This window comes from Paramacrobiotus metropolitanus, unplaced genomic scaffold, assembly GCF_019649055.1.
Source record: "Paramacrobiotus metropolitanus isolate TYO unplaced genomic scaffold, Prichtersi_v1.0 Parri_scaffold0000008, whole genome shotgun sequence".
In the NCBI taxonomy this organism is placed as follows: Eukaryota; Metazoa; Tardigrada; class Eutardigrada; order Parachela; family Macrobiotidae; genus Paramacrobiotus; species Paramacrobiotus metropolitanus.
In genome coordinates, this window is record NW_026570228.1 from 541,628 (window position 1) to 559,574 (window position 17,947).

At 42.3% G+C, this 17,947-nt stretch overlaps 1 protein-coding gene across 1 annotated transcript; it reads left to right on the forward strand.

Moving 5' to 3' along the window:
• Nucleotides 1-502: 502 nt before the first annotated feature.
• Nucleotides 503-17,461, forward strand: LOC129582832 (uncharacterized). The gene is made up of 11 exons (XM_055474447.1): nt 503-1,250; nt 4,540-6,515; nt 6,604-6,665; nt 6,887-6,945; nt 7,319-7,424; nt 7,523-7,632; nt 7,704-7,812; nt 13,216-13,360; nt 13,413-13,534; nt 16,641-16,806; nt 16,942-17,461. The coding sequence occupies exons 5-11, from the start codon at nt 7,379-7,381 to the stop codon at nt 17,459-17,461; spliced, it is 1,218 nt and encodes a 405-aa protein (XP_055330422.1). The 5' UTR covers nt 503-1,250; nt 4,540-6,515; nt 6,604-6,665; nt 6,887-6,945; nt 7,319-7,378.
• Nucleotides 17,462-17,947: the final 486 nt, after the last annotated feature.

A 17,947-nucleotide genomic window follows, 5' to 3' on the forward strand; every position in this document is an offset into this window, starting at 1 on the left:
ATTTACACAAGTTTAAAAGCCTCAAAAAAGTCCGGGTGCGCGCAGAATATCCGACGGCTTTTTTGAACTTCAAAGAAGCCGCGCGCTATTGTTTACGGATACCGCCATTTTGGTGGCTCTTAAACTTGTGTAAATACAGTAACAGTGATATCAGGAGTTGATATATATATATAGCACGCAAAGCTTTTCACTGCCCGAAATCGCAAGTATACACAGCGCAGCTAGATGTCGTCTTGAGATTGAACCTTTGATGACGTCGTTGGTGCGCTTCCGGGACGCAGCGATACATGTACGTGTCACGGCAGCGCTGAACGCACCGTATAACCCAGACGATCCAGGTGCACCACTGCCCGATCCGGCCGCTTCCTTCTCCCTGCACTTTTATATCGGAATCGTTTATTGTTGCTGCCCGATCAAGCTGTACCAGCGTGTGGCGCACCGAAAAAGCACTACATGAGCTGTTCGATGAAGCGTGGGCTTTGCCCGGCAGGAAGAAGGAAGCTGCCGGATCGGGCAGTGGTGCAACGTCTGGGTTATACGGTGAGTTCACCGCTGCCGTAACACGTACATGCATCGCTGCGTCCCGGCAGCGCACCAACGACCTCATTCAAGGTTCGATCTCAATACGTCATCTAGCTGCGCTGTTAGCTAGCAATTTACGGCATTGAAAAGCTTTTGCGTGTTGCATCAACTTCTGATATCAGTACTGTGACATGCATACGCCAGTCTCCAATCTGCATGATTACAATTTACGAAGTTAGACTAACTAGATTGAATTTAATTTGAACGCTGGTTGTTGTTGTATTGTAGCGTTGAACGAGAATTACTGCACAAAGCCACGTGCGTGGGTGGATTCTCTTTCGCCGGAGACGCGTACCACTGCCAATCGGACGAGACTGGTGATGTACGCAGCTTTTAGTGTTTTGCCTGTTGAATGGTGATGATCAAAAGCCACGCACCATTGCCCGGCCAGCTGTTCATCAAACACTTACGCCGAAGTATCTAAGCGCTATCATTTAGGAAGTGCTTTATTTCGGATACTTGCACAACTGTCGGCCATCGGGGAATTTACAGTTAAAGTAAATCATTGTCGTTGTGAACCGTTAATACAAAGCTTTTGTTGCCAAGGAACCCAGTCACTTTGAAGATGACCGCTTTGGATATGCTGCACCTGGTGCTCTCCGTGGTCCTGGTACTACAGAGTTCATTACCATGTCCAGTAAAACAGGCCGGATTGACCCGAGAACTTAGTAAGAATTAATTAAATTGCGTACCTTTTGTACCCAGGTGCACTGTACTCGTAAATCGACGGGGCAAGCGTAACATCGCAAACCTTTCGATGGACCAGTTTCTAGGAGCACGATTAAAGCACAGCATACATGCATATTTTGGCTTATTACTATTCATACCGTTTTTTAACGCGTATTTTTCAAAACGTCGGTAGCTATAGAATTAAGTATCAAAAAACAGCATTGTTGAAAAAAACTGTACAAATCTGATGGCAACATTCAATCTTTGTTTGAATGCTCAGAGATTAGCCGTGCCTCTGGGTTTACATACCGCTTGTGCGTTACCGTAACTACTTACGCACTTATTACTCCTCTATGAATTTTTATTGAACCGCTGAATAAGTAACTATTCGAATCGCCGAACTAAGAATAATATCATCATGTAACAAACCTTTATTCAGTGTGTTGAACAAGCGACAACGTCTTGCTTTTACATGTTCTAAAACTTCTTTCCAGTTACCATAACACGGAACAGCTCCCAGAACGCTCTGAGCATTACCACGTTAAATCTCGAAACTTAAACGCTGAAAACGAAAATGTGTACAAATTTTTATTATGTGAAGTACAAAATAACGAGTAACTACCCGATATCGTATGCTGGAAGTTAAAGGTCACAGCCCAGTGCCCAGTAATTAGAGTCAGCCGTGATAAAGTCAAACTTCTGAACTCGAGCTACGCCGTAGACGTATAATCAATCGCTGTGGTATACTCATAGTATAATCATTCAATGCTCGAGTTATTCAACGTGATTCGATTTTAAGCTCTTCGGTGACCTTGCGTTTCTTGAAATAATAATTTCTAGTCTGTAAAGATTAGCCTTGATTTTTTATTTTAAATTATTTTATCATGGTATAATCGAAAATCGTGGCCCTCTGTGTTGCCCGTTGCATTGAAAAAATGTTAACACACTTTATTTTATGGGTATTGTGTAGGGGGAATAGAAGTTTCAAGTTAGTCCCGGAAAAAGAAAATTCTGGCACTTATGTTTAAGTAGTAGTTTTCGTCTAACCACTATGAACAATGTGTTATTACTACGAAGACGGTATTTATTGCATACTTGACGGGCATTGGCGTCAGGGCGCAACATGGTGTTCAGGATTTTTTTCCAAGTGATCGCGAACACTTAATTGATATCCCTTTGCATAATTAGCAACAAGGGACCTTAAAGCAGCAGTAACAACAGAACTCAAACTTGTATCATAAGTTAATTACAAACTACAGGTGTCCAAAAATGACCAATTTCGGACTTTCTGACCTCTCGCAGATCTTGCTAATTAACTAATTAGTGGGTGAGTAATTAAATCGGAAATAAATCAGCAAGGTACAATTGATAACGCTTTATTCAAAAATGTCCAACGCAGATTCTGTGAGTTGAACCATAGATGACCGCAGTCCGTCAAAAACGTGTGTTGCGTGCCAACACCATTGCCCATGAAGGGTTGTGAATACACGGGCGGGTGCACTTTCGACAGATTCTTATCACTACGTAACCAGAATAATTTAATATCGGTTCGGACGCCAAACATGCACCATGCGGTTTGGTTGTTGGAAGTTGGCAAAACATGGGGTTGCTGAACACCACCCCGGGCGGTCGGCATGGTAGACGTGATTCTAATTCTACCGTCCGTGTATAATTGTAGCTCTGTGAATTGAAATGGCAGCACAATACTGCTTTCTGCCGCGTTTCACCTTCGATACCGAGTACCGATGCACCGCTTGGGCAAGCAAAGCTGTGAACCCACGTAGCTTTAAAAAACATGCAAATTTTGAGTTTTGACCTGTTTGTTCTCTAATAACTATATCTTGTAATGCGATGTTTTGTTGACTGTTTTTCTACGTCGCTGTGCTGACGTGTATGCATTAAGGAATTATGTAAAATCCATAATTTTAATCAACAGCATCTTCGTTGTGATTAAATCTAGTGCTTACGTACAGTGCACAGAAAAATCTGGTCTTTATAAATGTAACGAGCTCCTAGCATTCAGCGAAATTTTTTATGTCGTGCATTGGAGAGTACGTAAAGTGTCACGGTTTTCCGTTGATCCTAAGATTTTGGTAGTCACAGATGTAATTAAGCAATATATTGTCCAGCATCTGCTCGATAGCTTTAATTTTTAAATGGTAGTAACTCTATTCAAAATGGAGTGCAGGGGATGAACCGGATGACAACAGCCACACCGTTATATTTATGCCGGTCTCATGACACTAAATATTTGTACAGTTTCCACGCGTGCACCGTAGAAAGATAGTCACAACTCCGGTCATTTTGCAGTCACATTTGCGGCGGAAACACTTAAAAGAACTGTTGGAGGTGCTAAATTTGACTTTAAGAAAACGAATCTTAGCGACCCCTAGGTATAACTTGTGTCAGCAAGTTTCGCTTGCCACCTTTCCCTGCAGGTGATAATCAGAGCCAAATGAAAAAAAAGCCGCTGGTGACAAATTTTCATATATGCACCAAATTAAAAGTAGTGGCAATAGCCAAAAGCGGTTGTGGTAGGGAGTGCTAATAATCAAAGGGAGTGTAGGGCCTACCCGGCCTAGGGCGTAACTATGGTCATTTCCTGAATATTAAAACAATGCTCTTAAAGCATCTCACTAAGAGCGAAACATAGTTTGGTCATTGTACTTGTGTTTATGTGTAATGATAATTGCGACCTTGTCCATTCTTCGAATTAGTCCTGAAAAAGTATATAAAATTACTTTGTACAAAAAAAATGCAAACATACAGCTTAGGACGAAATGGCCGCACACCCAACATATCCACATTCAGTACGCATGCGGTGCAGTGCACTGTACGACTAAGTTCAAAATATCCGGTTCGTACAAGTGCACTGCACCGCATGCGTACGAGGAGGATTATAGTTGAGTCGGTAGCGCATAGCTGCAGCTAGTTAAACTTAAACCGACCACCAGTTCCATAAGCTATTGACGTAACAGTCAACCGTGGAAGGTTGCATTTCCAACAACTGAACTGCAGTCAGTCGTGGGGGGTTGCACTGTTTGCTTACCAATCGCAGCTATTGGTTTGTGCAACCATCCACGGTTGGCTGTTACGTCACAAACTTACCGAAATGGTGTTCAGTTTAACTCACAGCAGCTATGCGCTACCGACTCAACTATAATCCTCCTCGTATACATAGAATGCTGGGTATGGGGCTATGCGACCATTTCGTCCTAAGCTGTATGCGCGGTTGACTCGGCCAGCACAGAAGGAAGGAACTTTTAATCCTGTGTTGGGTTTGTTTAGTTAATGGACGCCTGGACAACGCAATCCGCAGCGCAAAGGATGGTATTGTCCATTTAAATGAGTCTTCAATCAGCAAGCCCCCGGGGATATGGCCAACCGAGAACATCGTCAGGTCACCCGAAGGAGGCACAGTGAGGCTGCACTGCAAAGGAGGAGATCCTGTGCCGGTGGGCAAAGAGAAAAAGCCACAGCTCTGGTTGAACGGGAGGCAAAAATTCACTGTGAAATCAGAAACGCTGCCGTTTGAGGTACAGACATGCAGTTGCCTTGTTAATTCGACTGCTACGCTGTTTTCTAACAAGTACACCGTCGACCTAAGTAATCCCAGCACGGGAGAAATGATTATTGTTTTACTGGCATTTTCTCATGTCCATGCCGGGAAATACGAATGTCGACGGTACAACGGCAGCTCTTTTCTCACCACCCAAACATTCCTTGTCAGTCCAACAGTCACACCTGCTCAAGTCTTTCGGCCACCGATGCTCAACGTGACCGTTAGAGTGGGTGACACCGCCCGCTTTCCATGCTACGTGAAATTCATAGCCATGCCGGGAGACTTTGGGGATCGTTTTCTCTGGAGAAACGAAGATCACGTAATTTATGCTGATGGGATTAAGGAATTCCAGACCGGGCGTTCCACAATGACTAATTTTAGGACAACCGTTCACATATCTACGGATGGATTTTGCCACTGTCACTCGACTCTGGAAATCTTGAGCGTGCAGGCCAACCATGCCGGGCGTTACCAATGTTGGTTCAAGGTTGATGACGTCTTCTACGAATGGATCGTTCAAGAAGCTTACCTAGTTGCAATTACTTAGAAAATTGTGGTCTGTCGCGGTAAGGTTATGTGACCACAATACCGATGGTTTGTCCTTTCGATAACGTCAACGTTTCTGAATCAGAAAGAAATGCATGATGGCTGGCGATGTTACGTCGTAGTTGCGTGTATGCTGCGTGTGGCAGGTCCTGCGTCTCTGTGTATCTTTGTATCTCTGTGTATCTGTGTATCTTTGACTTGTGAGTCTCTGTGCGCCTCTGTGTATCTCTCTGTGTATGTGTGTGTATCTAAGGGCTGGCATTGGGCCCGCGCTCAAGCTCTGACTCAGACTCTGACCGCTCAAACTCTGACTCTGACTGTTCAAACTCTGACTCTGACTGTTCAAACTCTGACTCTGACTGAATAACCTAAGAATAACTTAAGAAACCTAAGAAACCTAAGAAACCAAAGAAACCTAAGAAACCTAAGAAACCTAAAAAACCTTCAGAGTCAGAGTCGGAGTTGGAGCGGTCAGAATCAGAGTCAGAGTCAGAGTTGGAGTCTAGGCCACGCATCATGTCTACATCGCACACACTTACAAGGTTACATCATCCGACTGTATTCGCCATTGCGTACATTTTTTTGCTTTGCGCCTTTTATTGCATAATTGTTGTAAAGGGCATCAGTAACGATGGGGTGATCAATTAATCGAAAAATAACTAATTTACGGACACATTCAACGGCGATTTTGCGCAGAATTATGGACGCCGCCTTTTCGACTGTTTTGGCATCCAAAGGGACGCCTTGTAACGCGGATCTAGAATTTGTCTCTTGATTTAGCAAGAATGCAGCACTATCCTAATTTTTCGACAAGGTTGTTCTGCTAACCGTCGCGGACAAAAAACAACAAGGAGGGTAAAGCGGAAATATTCAAAACTGGTGTTTATGTGCGTGTGAACGTTCGATGTTGCGCTATATAGAAGCTCTGTATTGCAGGCTTTAACAAAGAAGCGATTGAAAAATGTATCTAACTGTTTGTAGAAGTACCGCAGTATGTGTTAGATCTTTCAACTTAATTAATCGTAATCTGTGCGATCGAGAAAATTTATATAATTCCAAAGGCCATCGAAAGAGTGCTGCATCAAGCACTAGCTACGAGTACGATGTAACAGACTATCTAATGGCTCACAGCAGATTCAGCATTTATGGCTGCACGGTATGTACAAGATATTAAATCTTTAGTAAATAATATTAACCATGTCATACCATTATCAAAAATATTAAGGAATTATGAATCCCCGTAGATTGCCCGCAGGCGCCCGGGCGTCGGTTCCTTGGCACAAGTATCAACGAAGCGCGACGCGAAGTGCGGTTTGATTTCCCTTAATATCGCGTAAACACGAAACAGCAAATAAAAACAATTACTGAATTACAGTACTAATTTGAAGTACTGTACATTTTTTGGATTTTGAATTATTAATGCAGCTTACAGCACTGTGAAATCTTGTAAAAATTTTGAAAATTATTTTCGGATTTAAAATCTGTTTTGGATGTGCTGTCTTGGTTCTGCATTTTATGTATTCGAAGGGATTCCGGACCAACCCAGCCTGCCCCGTCCCATGCAAACAGGACCAAGCTAAGAACTAGTAAGACATCTGCAAAGAAGTCACGTACAGATACTATACTAGGTTCGATTCTCATTTTGTGCATTTGAATCTGTTATTTTCCGAGCTGGAACCAATTTTTTTAATTTAATTTATGCATAAAATAGCTTTATATTTAGGGCATTGTCTCTGATACCAGAATCGAATCCTAAGTAGTAAGTACTTGGTTTAATCCTGTATGGAACCCTCGAATTTATTAATATTGATTCAATAATATTTTTGCTTTTGTAAATTAAAATTTCGTTTCTCCCACTTGTTAATATTATAGGAAATAAGATGATATTGTTTTTATTATGATTTGTGGAACCGGAACAGTGTACCTTTAATGGACGGTATTCTCTCACATACAAACAAGGCCCCACGAAACGCAGCAACCTGGTGCCGCAGACGGAAACCTCTTGTTATTGACTCGAAGATGATGCTGGATTATAGATCCTGCCCGGATGCCACGGAAGAACGCAGTACGATTGATAGAGCCGACGAAGACTCGAATGATTTTTATTTCCGTTGTTTTTTTAGCGCGATTAATTCATTTTTATGTATTTTTATTGCAATACAGATGTCAGACTGGAGTGTTTGGGATCGTGGCGCAACGGAGTGAACCGGTACCTTATCGGTCGCATCACACACACCATGGCCAACAGTAACGAAGAAATATTTCACTGCTTTGTAAGAATACGGGATAATTATCGTCGAAACGTAAAGGTTAAGTATTTTATGTCTGACAAATTATTGTACAGATGTATAAGATGACGGACTCTGGAGTTCAGTTGGCGCAGTCGGCCGACGCAACATGTAATGCACTCTTTTCCCCACAGGAAGGACCGCAGATGTTAACAATGACACCAGGTAAAAAAACAAAAATAGCAGTAAAATATTAGATTTCTAAAACATTTATTGTACTTTGATTTACCCAATTAATTCGCACAAGTAAAAAGGTGAGGGAAACAAGAAGCTTAATTACAGCTGTATTTCCCATTATCTTTATATCTTTATATCTTTTCTTTATATTCATACAAGCTTACCGACCAAAGCGTATTTATGCGCCGTTTTAATAGGCTCGTCAACGCGTGGTCAGTTTAAGTCCAGCTTGATCTTAAAAAATTCCATATTTTCCATAGGTGTGCCAATAGATTTTTGTTTGTTTTTATTACCCAGTGGTCAGAAGATGGTTTCACCAGGTCTTAAGTATAGGAAACGTAAAGAGCACTCGAAGAAGTAAGTACTGTATTCACTGCACAGTTATGAAAAGCCCATAACACAATGACTGTAACCACGGAGACTATAACGGATACATAAATACATACTTCCTTTTTAATGTAGATTGTAGATGAAAAATTGTTATGTGAGCAGCAAATTACGTAAACCTCCATAAACGGTCAAGTACATTGCCCAGTATGCCGCCTACACCGTATCTGTACGTCAGAACGTAAAAACATCAGAAGTCAGGACGCCAAAAGACAGAACGTCAGGTAATCCGAACGTGAAAAATTAATAACGTCTGAACGTGAAAAATCAAAAACGTCAGAAATTCAGAACGTCTGAATATCAGAATGTCAGAATATCAGAACGTTAGAACGTCAGAACGTTAGAACGTCAGAACATTAGAACGTCAGAAGGTCAGAACGTAAAAAATTAAAAACGTCAGAACGTCAGAAGTTCAGAACGCCAGAATATCAGAACGTTAGAACGTCAGAACAGCGGAATGTCAGAATGTCAGAATGTGAAAAATAAAACGTTAAAAGGTCAGAACGTCAGAACGTGAAAAATTAAAAACGTCAAAATGTCATAAATTCAGAACGTCAGAATATCAGAACGTTAGAACGTCAGAACATCAGGATGTCAAATTGTGAAAAGTGAAAAAACGTCAGAAAGTAAGAACGTCAGAAGTTAAGAACGTCAGAAGGTCAGAACGTTAGAAAGTCCAAACGTGAAACATCAGAACGTCAGAACATCAGGATGTCAGATTGTGAAAAGTGAAAAAACGTCAGAAAGTAAGAACGTCAGAAGTTAAGAACGTCAGAAGGTCAGAACGTTAGAAAATCCAAACGTGAAACATCAGAACGTCAGAACATCAGAGCGTAAAAAATTAAAACCTTAGAACGTTAATACGCCTTATAAAACACTACTACGAAAGCGTAGATCCGATTTCAATCTTAGTCTATTTCCTTTATATACTTCAATTTATAATGACCTTTCCAAAACAAAGCCAGTGCTATCCAGTACTTAAGTGCCGAGCGCGGATGCGCGAGGCTACCTTGCCCAAACTGTGTGTTTCCGCAATGGCTGAGCGAGCGGAGAAGCTGGCACGCCATGGAATCGAATGTCCAGTTCCGTTTTGCCGCTTCCGGGACGTCAATGCGGCAAAACACCGGGAATTCGACGGACGATGACGATGTCATTCTGGAGACGACGTGTATGCGGGATTTCCCGGCGCGGATCACCGTCAGGCAGTCGTTTAAAGCCGTCATGTTTGCCACTCGCGGATGGTACAGATAGAACCCCAAATTTGCGAATTCCTGTTAACGAAATGAATTTTTTCGTGTAGCTCGAGCGGATACATGTGTAGTTTGACCCTGAGCCAAACTGTGTTTTTCCACTGTGGCTAAGCGAGCGGAGTAGCTGCATGGCACGCCTTGGAATCAGATGTCCAGTTCCGTTTTGCCGCTTCCGGGACATCATTGCGGCAGTGGCAATTGACGGACGACGACGATGTCATCCTGGAGACGACATGCATGCGGAATTTCCCGACGCGGATCACCGTCGGGGAGTCGCACATACTGTAGTTATTTTTATAAGCATGTAACAGTGATATCAGGAGTTGATATAACACGCAAAGCTTTCCACTGCCGTAAATTGCGAGTACACAGCGCAACTAGATGTCGTCTTGAGATTGAACCTTTGATGACGTCGTTGGTGCGCTTCCGGGACGCAGTGATACATGTACATCACAGTACGTGTCACGGCAGCGCTGAACGCACCGTACCCGGACGATATCCAGGTGCACCACTGTCTGATCCGGCCGCTTCCTTCTCCCTGCATTTTTTATATCGGAACCGCTTATTGTAGCCGCCCGATCAAACTGTACCAGCGTGTGGCGTACCGAAAAAGCACTACATGAGCTGTTCGATGGAGCGTGGGCGGTGCCCGGCATGGGGAGAAGGAAGCGGCCGGATCGGGCAGTGGTGCACCTGGGACGTCCGGGTTATACGGTGCGTTCAGCACTGTCGTAACACGTACATGTATCGCTGCGTCCCGGCAGCGCACCAACGACCTCATTCAAGGTTCGATCTCAATACGTCATCTAGCTGCCGCTGTTAACTAGCAATTTACGGCAGTGGAAAGCTTAATTTGCGTGTTGCATCAACTTCTGATATCAGTACTGTGACATGCATACTTTTCGGCCAGTCTCCAATCTGCATGATTACAATTTACGAAGTTAAACTAACTAGATTGAATTTAATTTGAACGCTGGTTGTTGTTGTATTGTAGCGTTGAACGAGAATTACTGCACAAAGCCACGTGCGTGGGTGGATTCTCTTTCGCCGGAGACGCGTACCACTGCCAATCGGACGAGACTGGTGATGTACGCAGCTTTTAGTGTTTTGCCTGTTGAATGGTGATGATCAAAAGCCACGCACCATTGCCCGGCCAGCTGTTCATCAAACACTTACGCCGAAGTAACTAAGCGCTATCATTTAGGAAGTGCTTTATTTCGGATACTTGCACAACTGTCGGCCATCGGGGAATTTACAGTTAAAGTAAATCATTGTCGTTGTGAACCGTTAATACAAAGCTTTTGTTGCCAAGGAACCCAGTCACTTTGAAGATGACCGCTTTGGATATGCTGCACCTGGTGCTCTCCGTGGTCCTGGTACTACAGAGTTCATTACCATGTCCAGTAAAACAGGCCGGATTGACCCGAGAACTTAGTAAGAATTAATTAATTGCGTACCTTTTATACCCAGGTACACTGTACTCGTAAATCTACGGGGCAAGCGTCACATCGCAGACCTTTCGATGGACCAGTTTCTAGGAGCACGATTAAAGCTCAGCATATATGCATATTTTGACTTATTACTATTCATACCGTTTTTTAATGCGTATTTTTCAAAACAACGGTAGCTATAGAATTATCGAAAAAAAAACAGCAATTGTTGGAAAAAAACTGTACAAATCTGATGGTAACGTTCAATCTGTGTTTGAATGCTCAGACGTTAGCCCTGCCCTTGGGTTAACATACCGCTTGTGCGTTACCGTAATTACTTACGCACTTATTACTCCTCTATGGATTTTTACTGAACCGCCGAATAAGTAACTATTCGAATCACCGAACTAAGAATAATATCATCATGTAACAAGCCTTTATTCAGTGTGCTTAACAAGCGACAACGTCTTGCTTTTACATGTTCTAAAACTCCTTTACATGTTCTAAAACTCACTTCACTATATAATAACCGCGTAAGCCTTTACGAACTTCTTACTCTGTCGAGTTCACTAGTCCGATCCACTGAACCAAACTTTTATGTCTACGTATCGTTCGATACCCATTAGCGGCCAGATTTGCCATCGCAAGTCAGTTTTTAAAGAAAAACAAACGTTTGAAAGAAATGCCACAAAAAAAGGTGCGCAAATCTTTAATCTTGCATCGGTTTTATTAGTTAATGGACACTTGGACGAAGCAATCCGCAGCGCAAAGAATGATATTGTTTATTTGAAACAATCTTCAATCACTGATCCAGTGGAGATTCGGCCAGCAGATAGCATTATTAGGGCACCGGAGGGAAGAACAGCGAGAATACATTGCAAAGGCGGTAAGCCGGTGCCGGCGGGACAAGAGGAAAGACCGCAGCTCTGGTTAAATGGAAGGCGATTGTTTGCCTCGAAATCAGAGAGCAGGTCGTTCGAGATGCACCGATGCAGCTGCCTCGTTGAGTCGGCAGCTGCGTTAATTCATAGCAATTATAGCCTTATCGAAAGCAACCCAGTTACGGGAGAACTGATTACCGATTTACGGGAATTTTCCCATGCCCATGCCGGGAAATACGAATGTGTACAGTACAACGGCAGCGACTTTCTGACCACCCAAACATTTTTCGTCAGTCCGACGATCACCGCGTCTCAAATTTTTAGGCCACCGATGCCCAACGTGACTGTCAGAGTGGGTGGCACCGCCCGTTTTCCATGTTACGTAAAATTTCTGGCAATGCCGGGCGACTTCGGAGATCGCTTTCTCTGGAGAAACGATGATCATGTGATTTATGCCAAAGGGTTTAAGGAATTTCAAACCAAGCTAGCTGGCCAACTTGAATGCAGATGTTCACATCGCAACGGATCGAAAGTGTCACTGCCACTCGACCTTGAAAATCTCTCGCGTGGAGGCCAGACATGCCGGGCGCTATCAGTGCTGGTTTAGAGTTGATGACGTCTTTCACGAATGGGGAATTCAAGAAGCCTATCTAATTGTGAATAACTGACATTTTTGCTGTGCGGCGGAAACGTTATAAAAGGACTAGAACTAGAAGGGTGTGGTTTTTTCTGTAATCATAGCGATTTTCCTAAGCTTAAGCTTTGAAGAGCAGGTTTGGTTTGTTACTCTGCCTTGTTACTGGTCTGTTAATTGCCATTTCGTGCTTCGTGTCACACGAAGCAGTGTTTACCTTTCAAATAAATCTATATTTACAGTCAACTGCCATGGTAATTGCTTGACTCACGGATACATACCGGAAATCTGCAGTATACTTCTGACAGCAGGATTCAGTTGTTTCTTTCTCCTTATGCGGCAACTCGTCAGTCTAATTGCAGCTTCAGTATCCGCTTTTTGTATGGAGCATATAAAAGCTTTCCTTATGTTTCTTGAAAACCTTGAACAAGTACTATTAAACTATGCTGGTTAACGTTGCTTATAATTTTTATTCAATAAGCCGAATTCTCTTGTTATTGTTAAGGAGAATATTTTTTAACGCGGTATCAGTGACTCCACACGCCATCACAAACTTTTTTTGATTCAACTGCGGTGAATAATGAGTTCAAATGTTTTCTTGTAAAAATTGCCTTTGTGGACAATTATCCGATGATATTAGGATATCCGAGTGGCGAATAAGGATAGGATAAGTATGAAGAAATATAAAAATTTCGGATAAGGGTTCGGTTAAGAACAATTTTAATAAGTGTCGGATAGGTTTAGGATAAAGAAACCTTATCCGATTCCGATCTCTAATGCACGCAGCTTTTAGTTTTTTGCTTGTTCAGGGGCGATGATGAAAAGCTATGCACCATTGCCCGGCCAGCTGATCGTCAAACTCCTATGCCGAAGTATTGAAGCGCTGTCATTTAGGAAGTGTTTTATTTTGGATACCTGCGCATTTGTGCGGCCAGCGGGGAATTTACAGTTAAAGTAAAATCATCCTATCCTTGTGAACCATTAATACAAAGTTTTTGTTGCCAAGGAACCCAGTCTCTTTGAAAATGACCGCTCTGGAGATGCTGGAACTGGTGCTCTCCATGGTCCTGGTCCTACAAAGTACAAAGCCATGCCCAGTAAAACAGGCCGGATTAACCCGAGAACTGAGTAAGGATTAAGTAATTAACTGCGTATCGTTTATACCCGGTAGTCGGGTACTGTACTCATAAATCAACTGAGCAAGCTTCGCATCGCAGCCTTTCGATGGACCAGTTCTTAGGAGCACGATTAAAGCCCAGCAAGCATGCATATTTTGGCTTATAACTATTCATACCGTTTTTTACTGCGTATTCTTCAAAACGTCGTTAGCTATTAAAGTTATCGAAAAAACAGCATTGTCGAAAAAACTGAACAGATCTGGTGGTAACACTTAAAATGTGTTTGAATGCTCAGAGATTAGCCGTGCGTTTGTGTTTAGTAGTTTACATACCGTTTGCGCGTTACCGTAACTATGTAGTTACGCACTTGCTACTTCTCTGAGGATTTTTATTGAACCGCTGAATAAGTAATTATTAATCGAATCCCCGAACTAAGAATAATATCATTATGTAACAAACCTTTATTCAGTGTGCTTAATAAGCGACCACGTCTTGCTTCACATGTCGTAAATAAAAAATCCTTTCCAGTGTTAGAGCGGCATCCGCTCTCTATAGGATCGTTAGATAAAACATTTCGATAGAATTTGTATGCTTTGCCGATAGCCTAGTGGTGCCTCTCTCGGCCTTAGAGTATGGAGGTTGTGGGTTCGATTCCCTCAATCGGCAGATTTTTTCCGAAGTTCTATACGATCCTAGCACATCCCTTGCACCAGTTAGCTTAAGACGGAACAGCTCCCAGAACGCTCTGAGCATTACCACGTTGAATCTCGAGACTTAAACATTGAAAACGAAAATGCGTACAAATTTTTATTATGTGAAGTACAGAATAACGAGTAATTACCCGACATCGTATGTTGGAAGTTAAAGGTCACAGCCCACCGCCCAGTAACTTGAGTCGGCCATGATAAAGTCATATGGACTCTCTCATGCAGGCTGACTCAAGTTTGTTTGTTGGAAGTTACCATGAAGCATTCATGATAACAAACTTCCAATCTCGAGATACGCCGGAGGCGGTATAATTGATTACTGTGCTATATTTAATCAGTGCTCGAGTTATTCAATGTGATTCGATTTTAAGCTCTTCGGTAACCTTGCGTTTCTTGAAATTATAATTTCTGGTTTGTAAAAATTAGCCTTGATGTTTTCATTATAAATTATAATATTATGGTATAATCAAAAATGTTGGCCCTTTATGCTGCACGCTGCATCGAAAAAATTTTAGCGCGCTTTATCGGCAGATCAATATAACCAAGCAGAATACAAGCACCAAAACGTGAAAATACGGGCGCACTGCACAGGCCACGTCGATCTCGCCTGTATGTATTCCATGTTTCTACGTACTTCGATTGTACCGGAAACAGACCAAAAGTTACAAAGCCTGATAAAGTTTTCGAGCGCAAAATCTCGTTCGCATTCCCTCCATGCTTTTCGATTAAAAAGTTGAAAAAACGTATGCCGCATGGAGTATTATGTAAACGCTGTATGGAGTGCGCATTATTCTTAACTAAAATTTCTTTGTCGCTAATAGGCAGTACCAAAAACAAAGCGTGATTGATTGGAAACGTTTCCAAGAATTCTTTGTGGAAATTGCGCGATTATTGTCTCGAATTTTTTGTAAAGATAATAACTTTAAAAAAGACTGCATCGTTAAATGATGTTATAGTCCGGAAAAAAACCGTCATACGAGCACGCTACGCTTCGGTCACGCAGTGCTCGCAAAAAGCGAGTGCACTTTTCTAGTGTACTATTTACTCCTTTAAAATGGGCACGCCTCTGCTTAAAACTGGAGACCGCTTTATGTCATATGTATATGCAATCGTTATCTCGCTATATGCACTTCGTATGATTCAATCAGCGACAAATGATATCAAACAATCTCACCGGAAATAAATCTGGATTGGTCGCGGTTTGTTTTTAGGCCACCTATGATGCCTAAGAGCCAAGATACATGCTATAGTTATATTTTGCTGAAGTTATATTTATTTCTGGGTAATGCGATGTTACGTTGACGCTTTTTCTTATTCACGTCCTGTTCGAACAAGAAATTCTAAAGGGAATACAAACGTGCTTTCGCGGTTAGATAGAACGTTATATCAATGTTGCCAAATCCGTGTATGACCTGAATTTGGCGTTTTTCGAAATATTAACATTTTCTTGTGTTAAAGATTGAAAAATGCACTTGCAGATACGCGCAAGTCATTTCTGCATTTCTGCATTATTGCAAGTTAACTGCATTGAATTTTAATGCGTTGTAATTTTTTTCTCGAAAGCAATGGTCATTTGCCCCCTTTGAGACCTTTTCGCACAAGTTAGGAATTTATTTCTTGATAAAAAAGTACAAACCTTACTCACCACTCACCAGTGTACGGTCAGTGTACGCGTTCGCAATCTTCGATTCCAAGATTTGAGAAAGCATCCGCCACGAAATATAGGTGGAACTAACTTTGCCTTGTGAGAGCGAGGTGGAAATTCTAATGTCGCAGCGCACTTCGATAAATTCAATCAGAGACAAATAATCTGCCGAAGAGGTTCACCGGGAGCAAATCTAAATCAGTTGCTCTCTGTTCTCAGACGATCAGTGACTGCTGCTTTTTGATTCTGTGTAGTGCGATGTCATGTTTCTTTACAAAGTTATGTAGACGTGTGTGTAATCAAAAAGATAAAATCAATATCAGTCATTTATCATTTTAATCAACGACATCGCCCTTACGCTTTAGAATTGATTTTGACGTAGGTAAAAAATTACTCGTCTTAATAACTAACCAGAGAACCAACACATATACAGAGTTAGTTGCAGCGGTGCATTGAGCGCGGTTTGCAGCTTAGAAGTTGCAGAGGTTTGCAAAAGGAAATCGGCTTTTATAATTTAATGCATGAGCTTTTGGCACAGTAATGTTATGACAGTGCACCGAAATTATTCAGTAGTGAAACTCGTGCACTACAGACAAACGGCATAAATATAGTTGTGGACTTGTGGTTTGCGATTATTCTCGCATGATGTTTTGCCCATTATTCTCAGAAAAGCACATAAATATGCATACGACAAGCAAATAAACGCGCGCGGTTGTTTTAGCGTGCAAGAAAAGTGACCAAACCTTTAACCTTTGGTTTTTTAGTTAACATGCGTCTGGACAATGCAATCCGGAGTGCAAAAAACGGTATCATTCAGTTAAAAGAGTCTTCAATCAACGAACCAGTGGAGACAAGGCCAGAGGATAGCATCATCAGGTCACCAGAGGAAGAACAGCAAGACTACACTGCAAAGGCGGAGTGCCTGTGCCGGTGGGCCAAGAGGAGAAAGCCACAACTCTGGTTGAACGGAAGGCGAATGTTCACCGTGAAATCCGAAACACTTCCGTCTGTGATACAGCGATGCAGTTGTCTCGTTGATTCAGCTGCTGCGCCTTTTTCTAGCAGGTATACCCTCGTCGAAAGCAATCCTGCTACGGGTGAAATGATTGTTGATTTTCTGGCGTTTTCTCATTTTCATGCCGGGAAATACGAGTGTCTACGATATAACGGCAGCTCACTTCTCACCACCCAGACTTTTTTTGTCAGTCCGACTGTCACGCCGTCCCAAGTCTTTCGGCCACCGATGCCTAACGTAACGGTCAGGGTGGGTGGCACCGCCCGCTTTCCTTGTTACGTAAAATTCCTAGCCATGCCGGGCGATTTTGGAAAACGTTTTCTTTGGAGGGACGAAGATCATGTGATTTATTCTCCTGGGAATAGGGAAATCCAGACCGGCCACTCCACAATGAAAAACTTTGAGGCAAATGTTCATATCCAGACTGATGGAATGTGCCAGTGTCACTCTACCCTGGAAATTTTGCACGTGCAGTCCAACCACGCCGGGCGCTACCAATGCTTGTTTAAGGTTGATGACGTCTTCCATGAATGGATTACCCAAGAAGCTTACTTAACTGTTATTGCCTAAAGAATGTGACACGCACCAGAAAGCTGAAGGAAGCCTATGACATTATACTGGTTTGGCCACTGTATATAAGCTTGCGTTTTCGATTGTCAGATAGAAAGTGTACGACGGTTTTTGAGGTTTCGCGTTGTATTTTGTATGCGTATGTTCCAAACCTTTTAATTATATATGGAAAGTTTCGTATCAAATAAAAAAAAAACTGGAACGTATTTTCTTTTCTTGTAGTCACTGTGGTCATCTGTGTAGACCTGTACACCCTGTAGACAGCCTGTAGATACCCTGTATACTCTACACCCAAAACAGGCTAAGAAGCCAGATGACTGCCGGTAGGACTACAGGTTGTCTACAGCGTGTGCACAGACTACAGATGTCTACTGTGGCTACAAGAAGGCAAAAAAACGATCCACGTTTTGCCTTTGTTACGAAACGTGCCACAGGTGCGGTACGTGGTATCAAATTCGCGAATTCCTAAGTCATACTTCACGGATC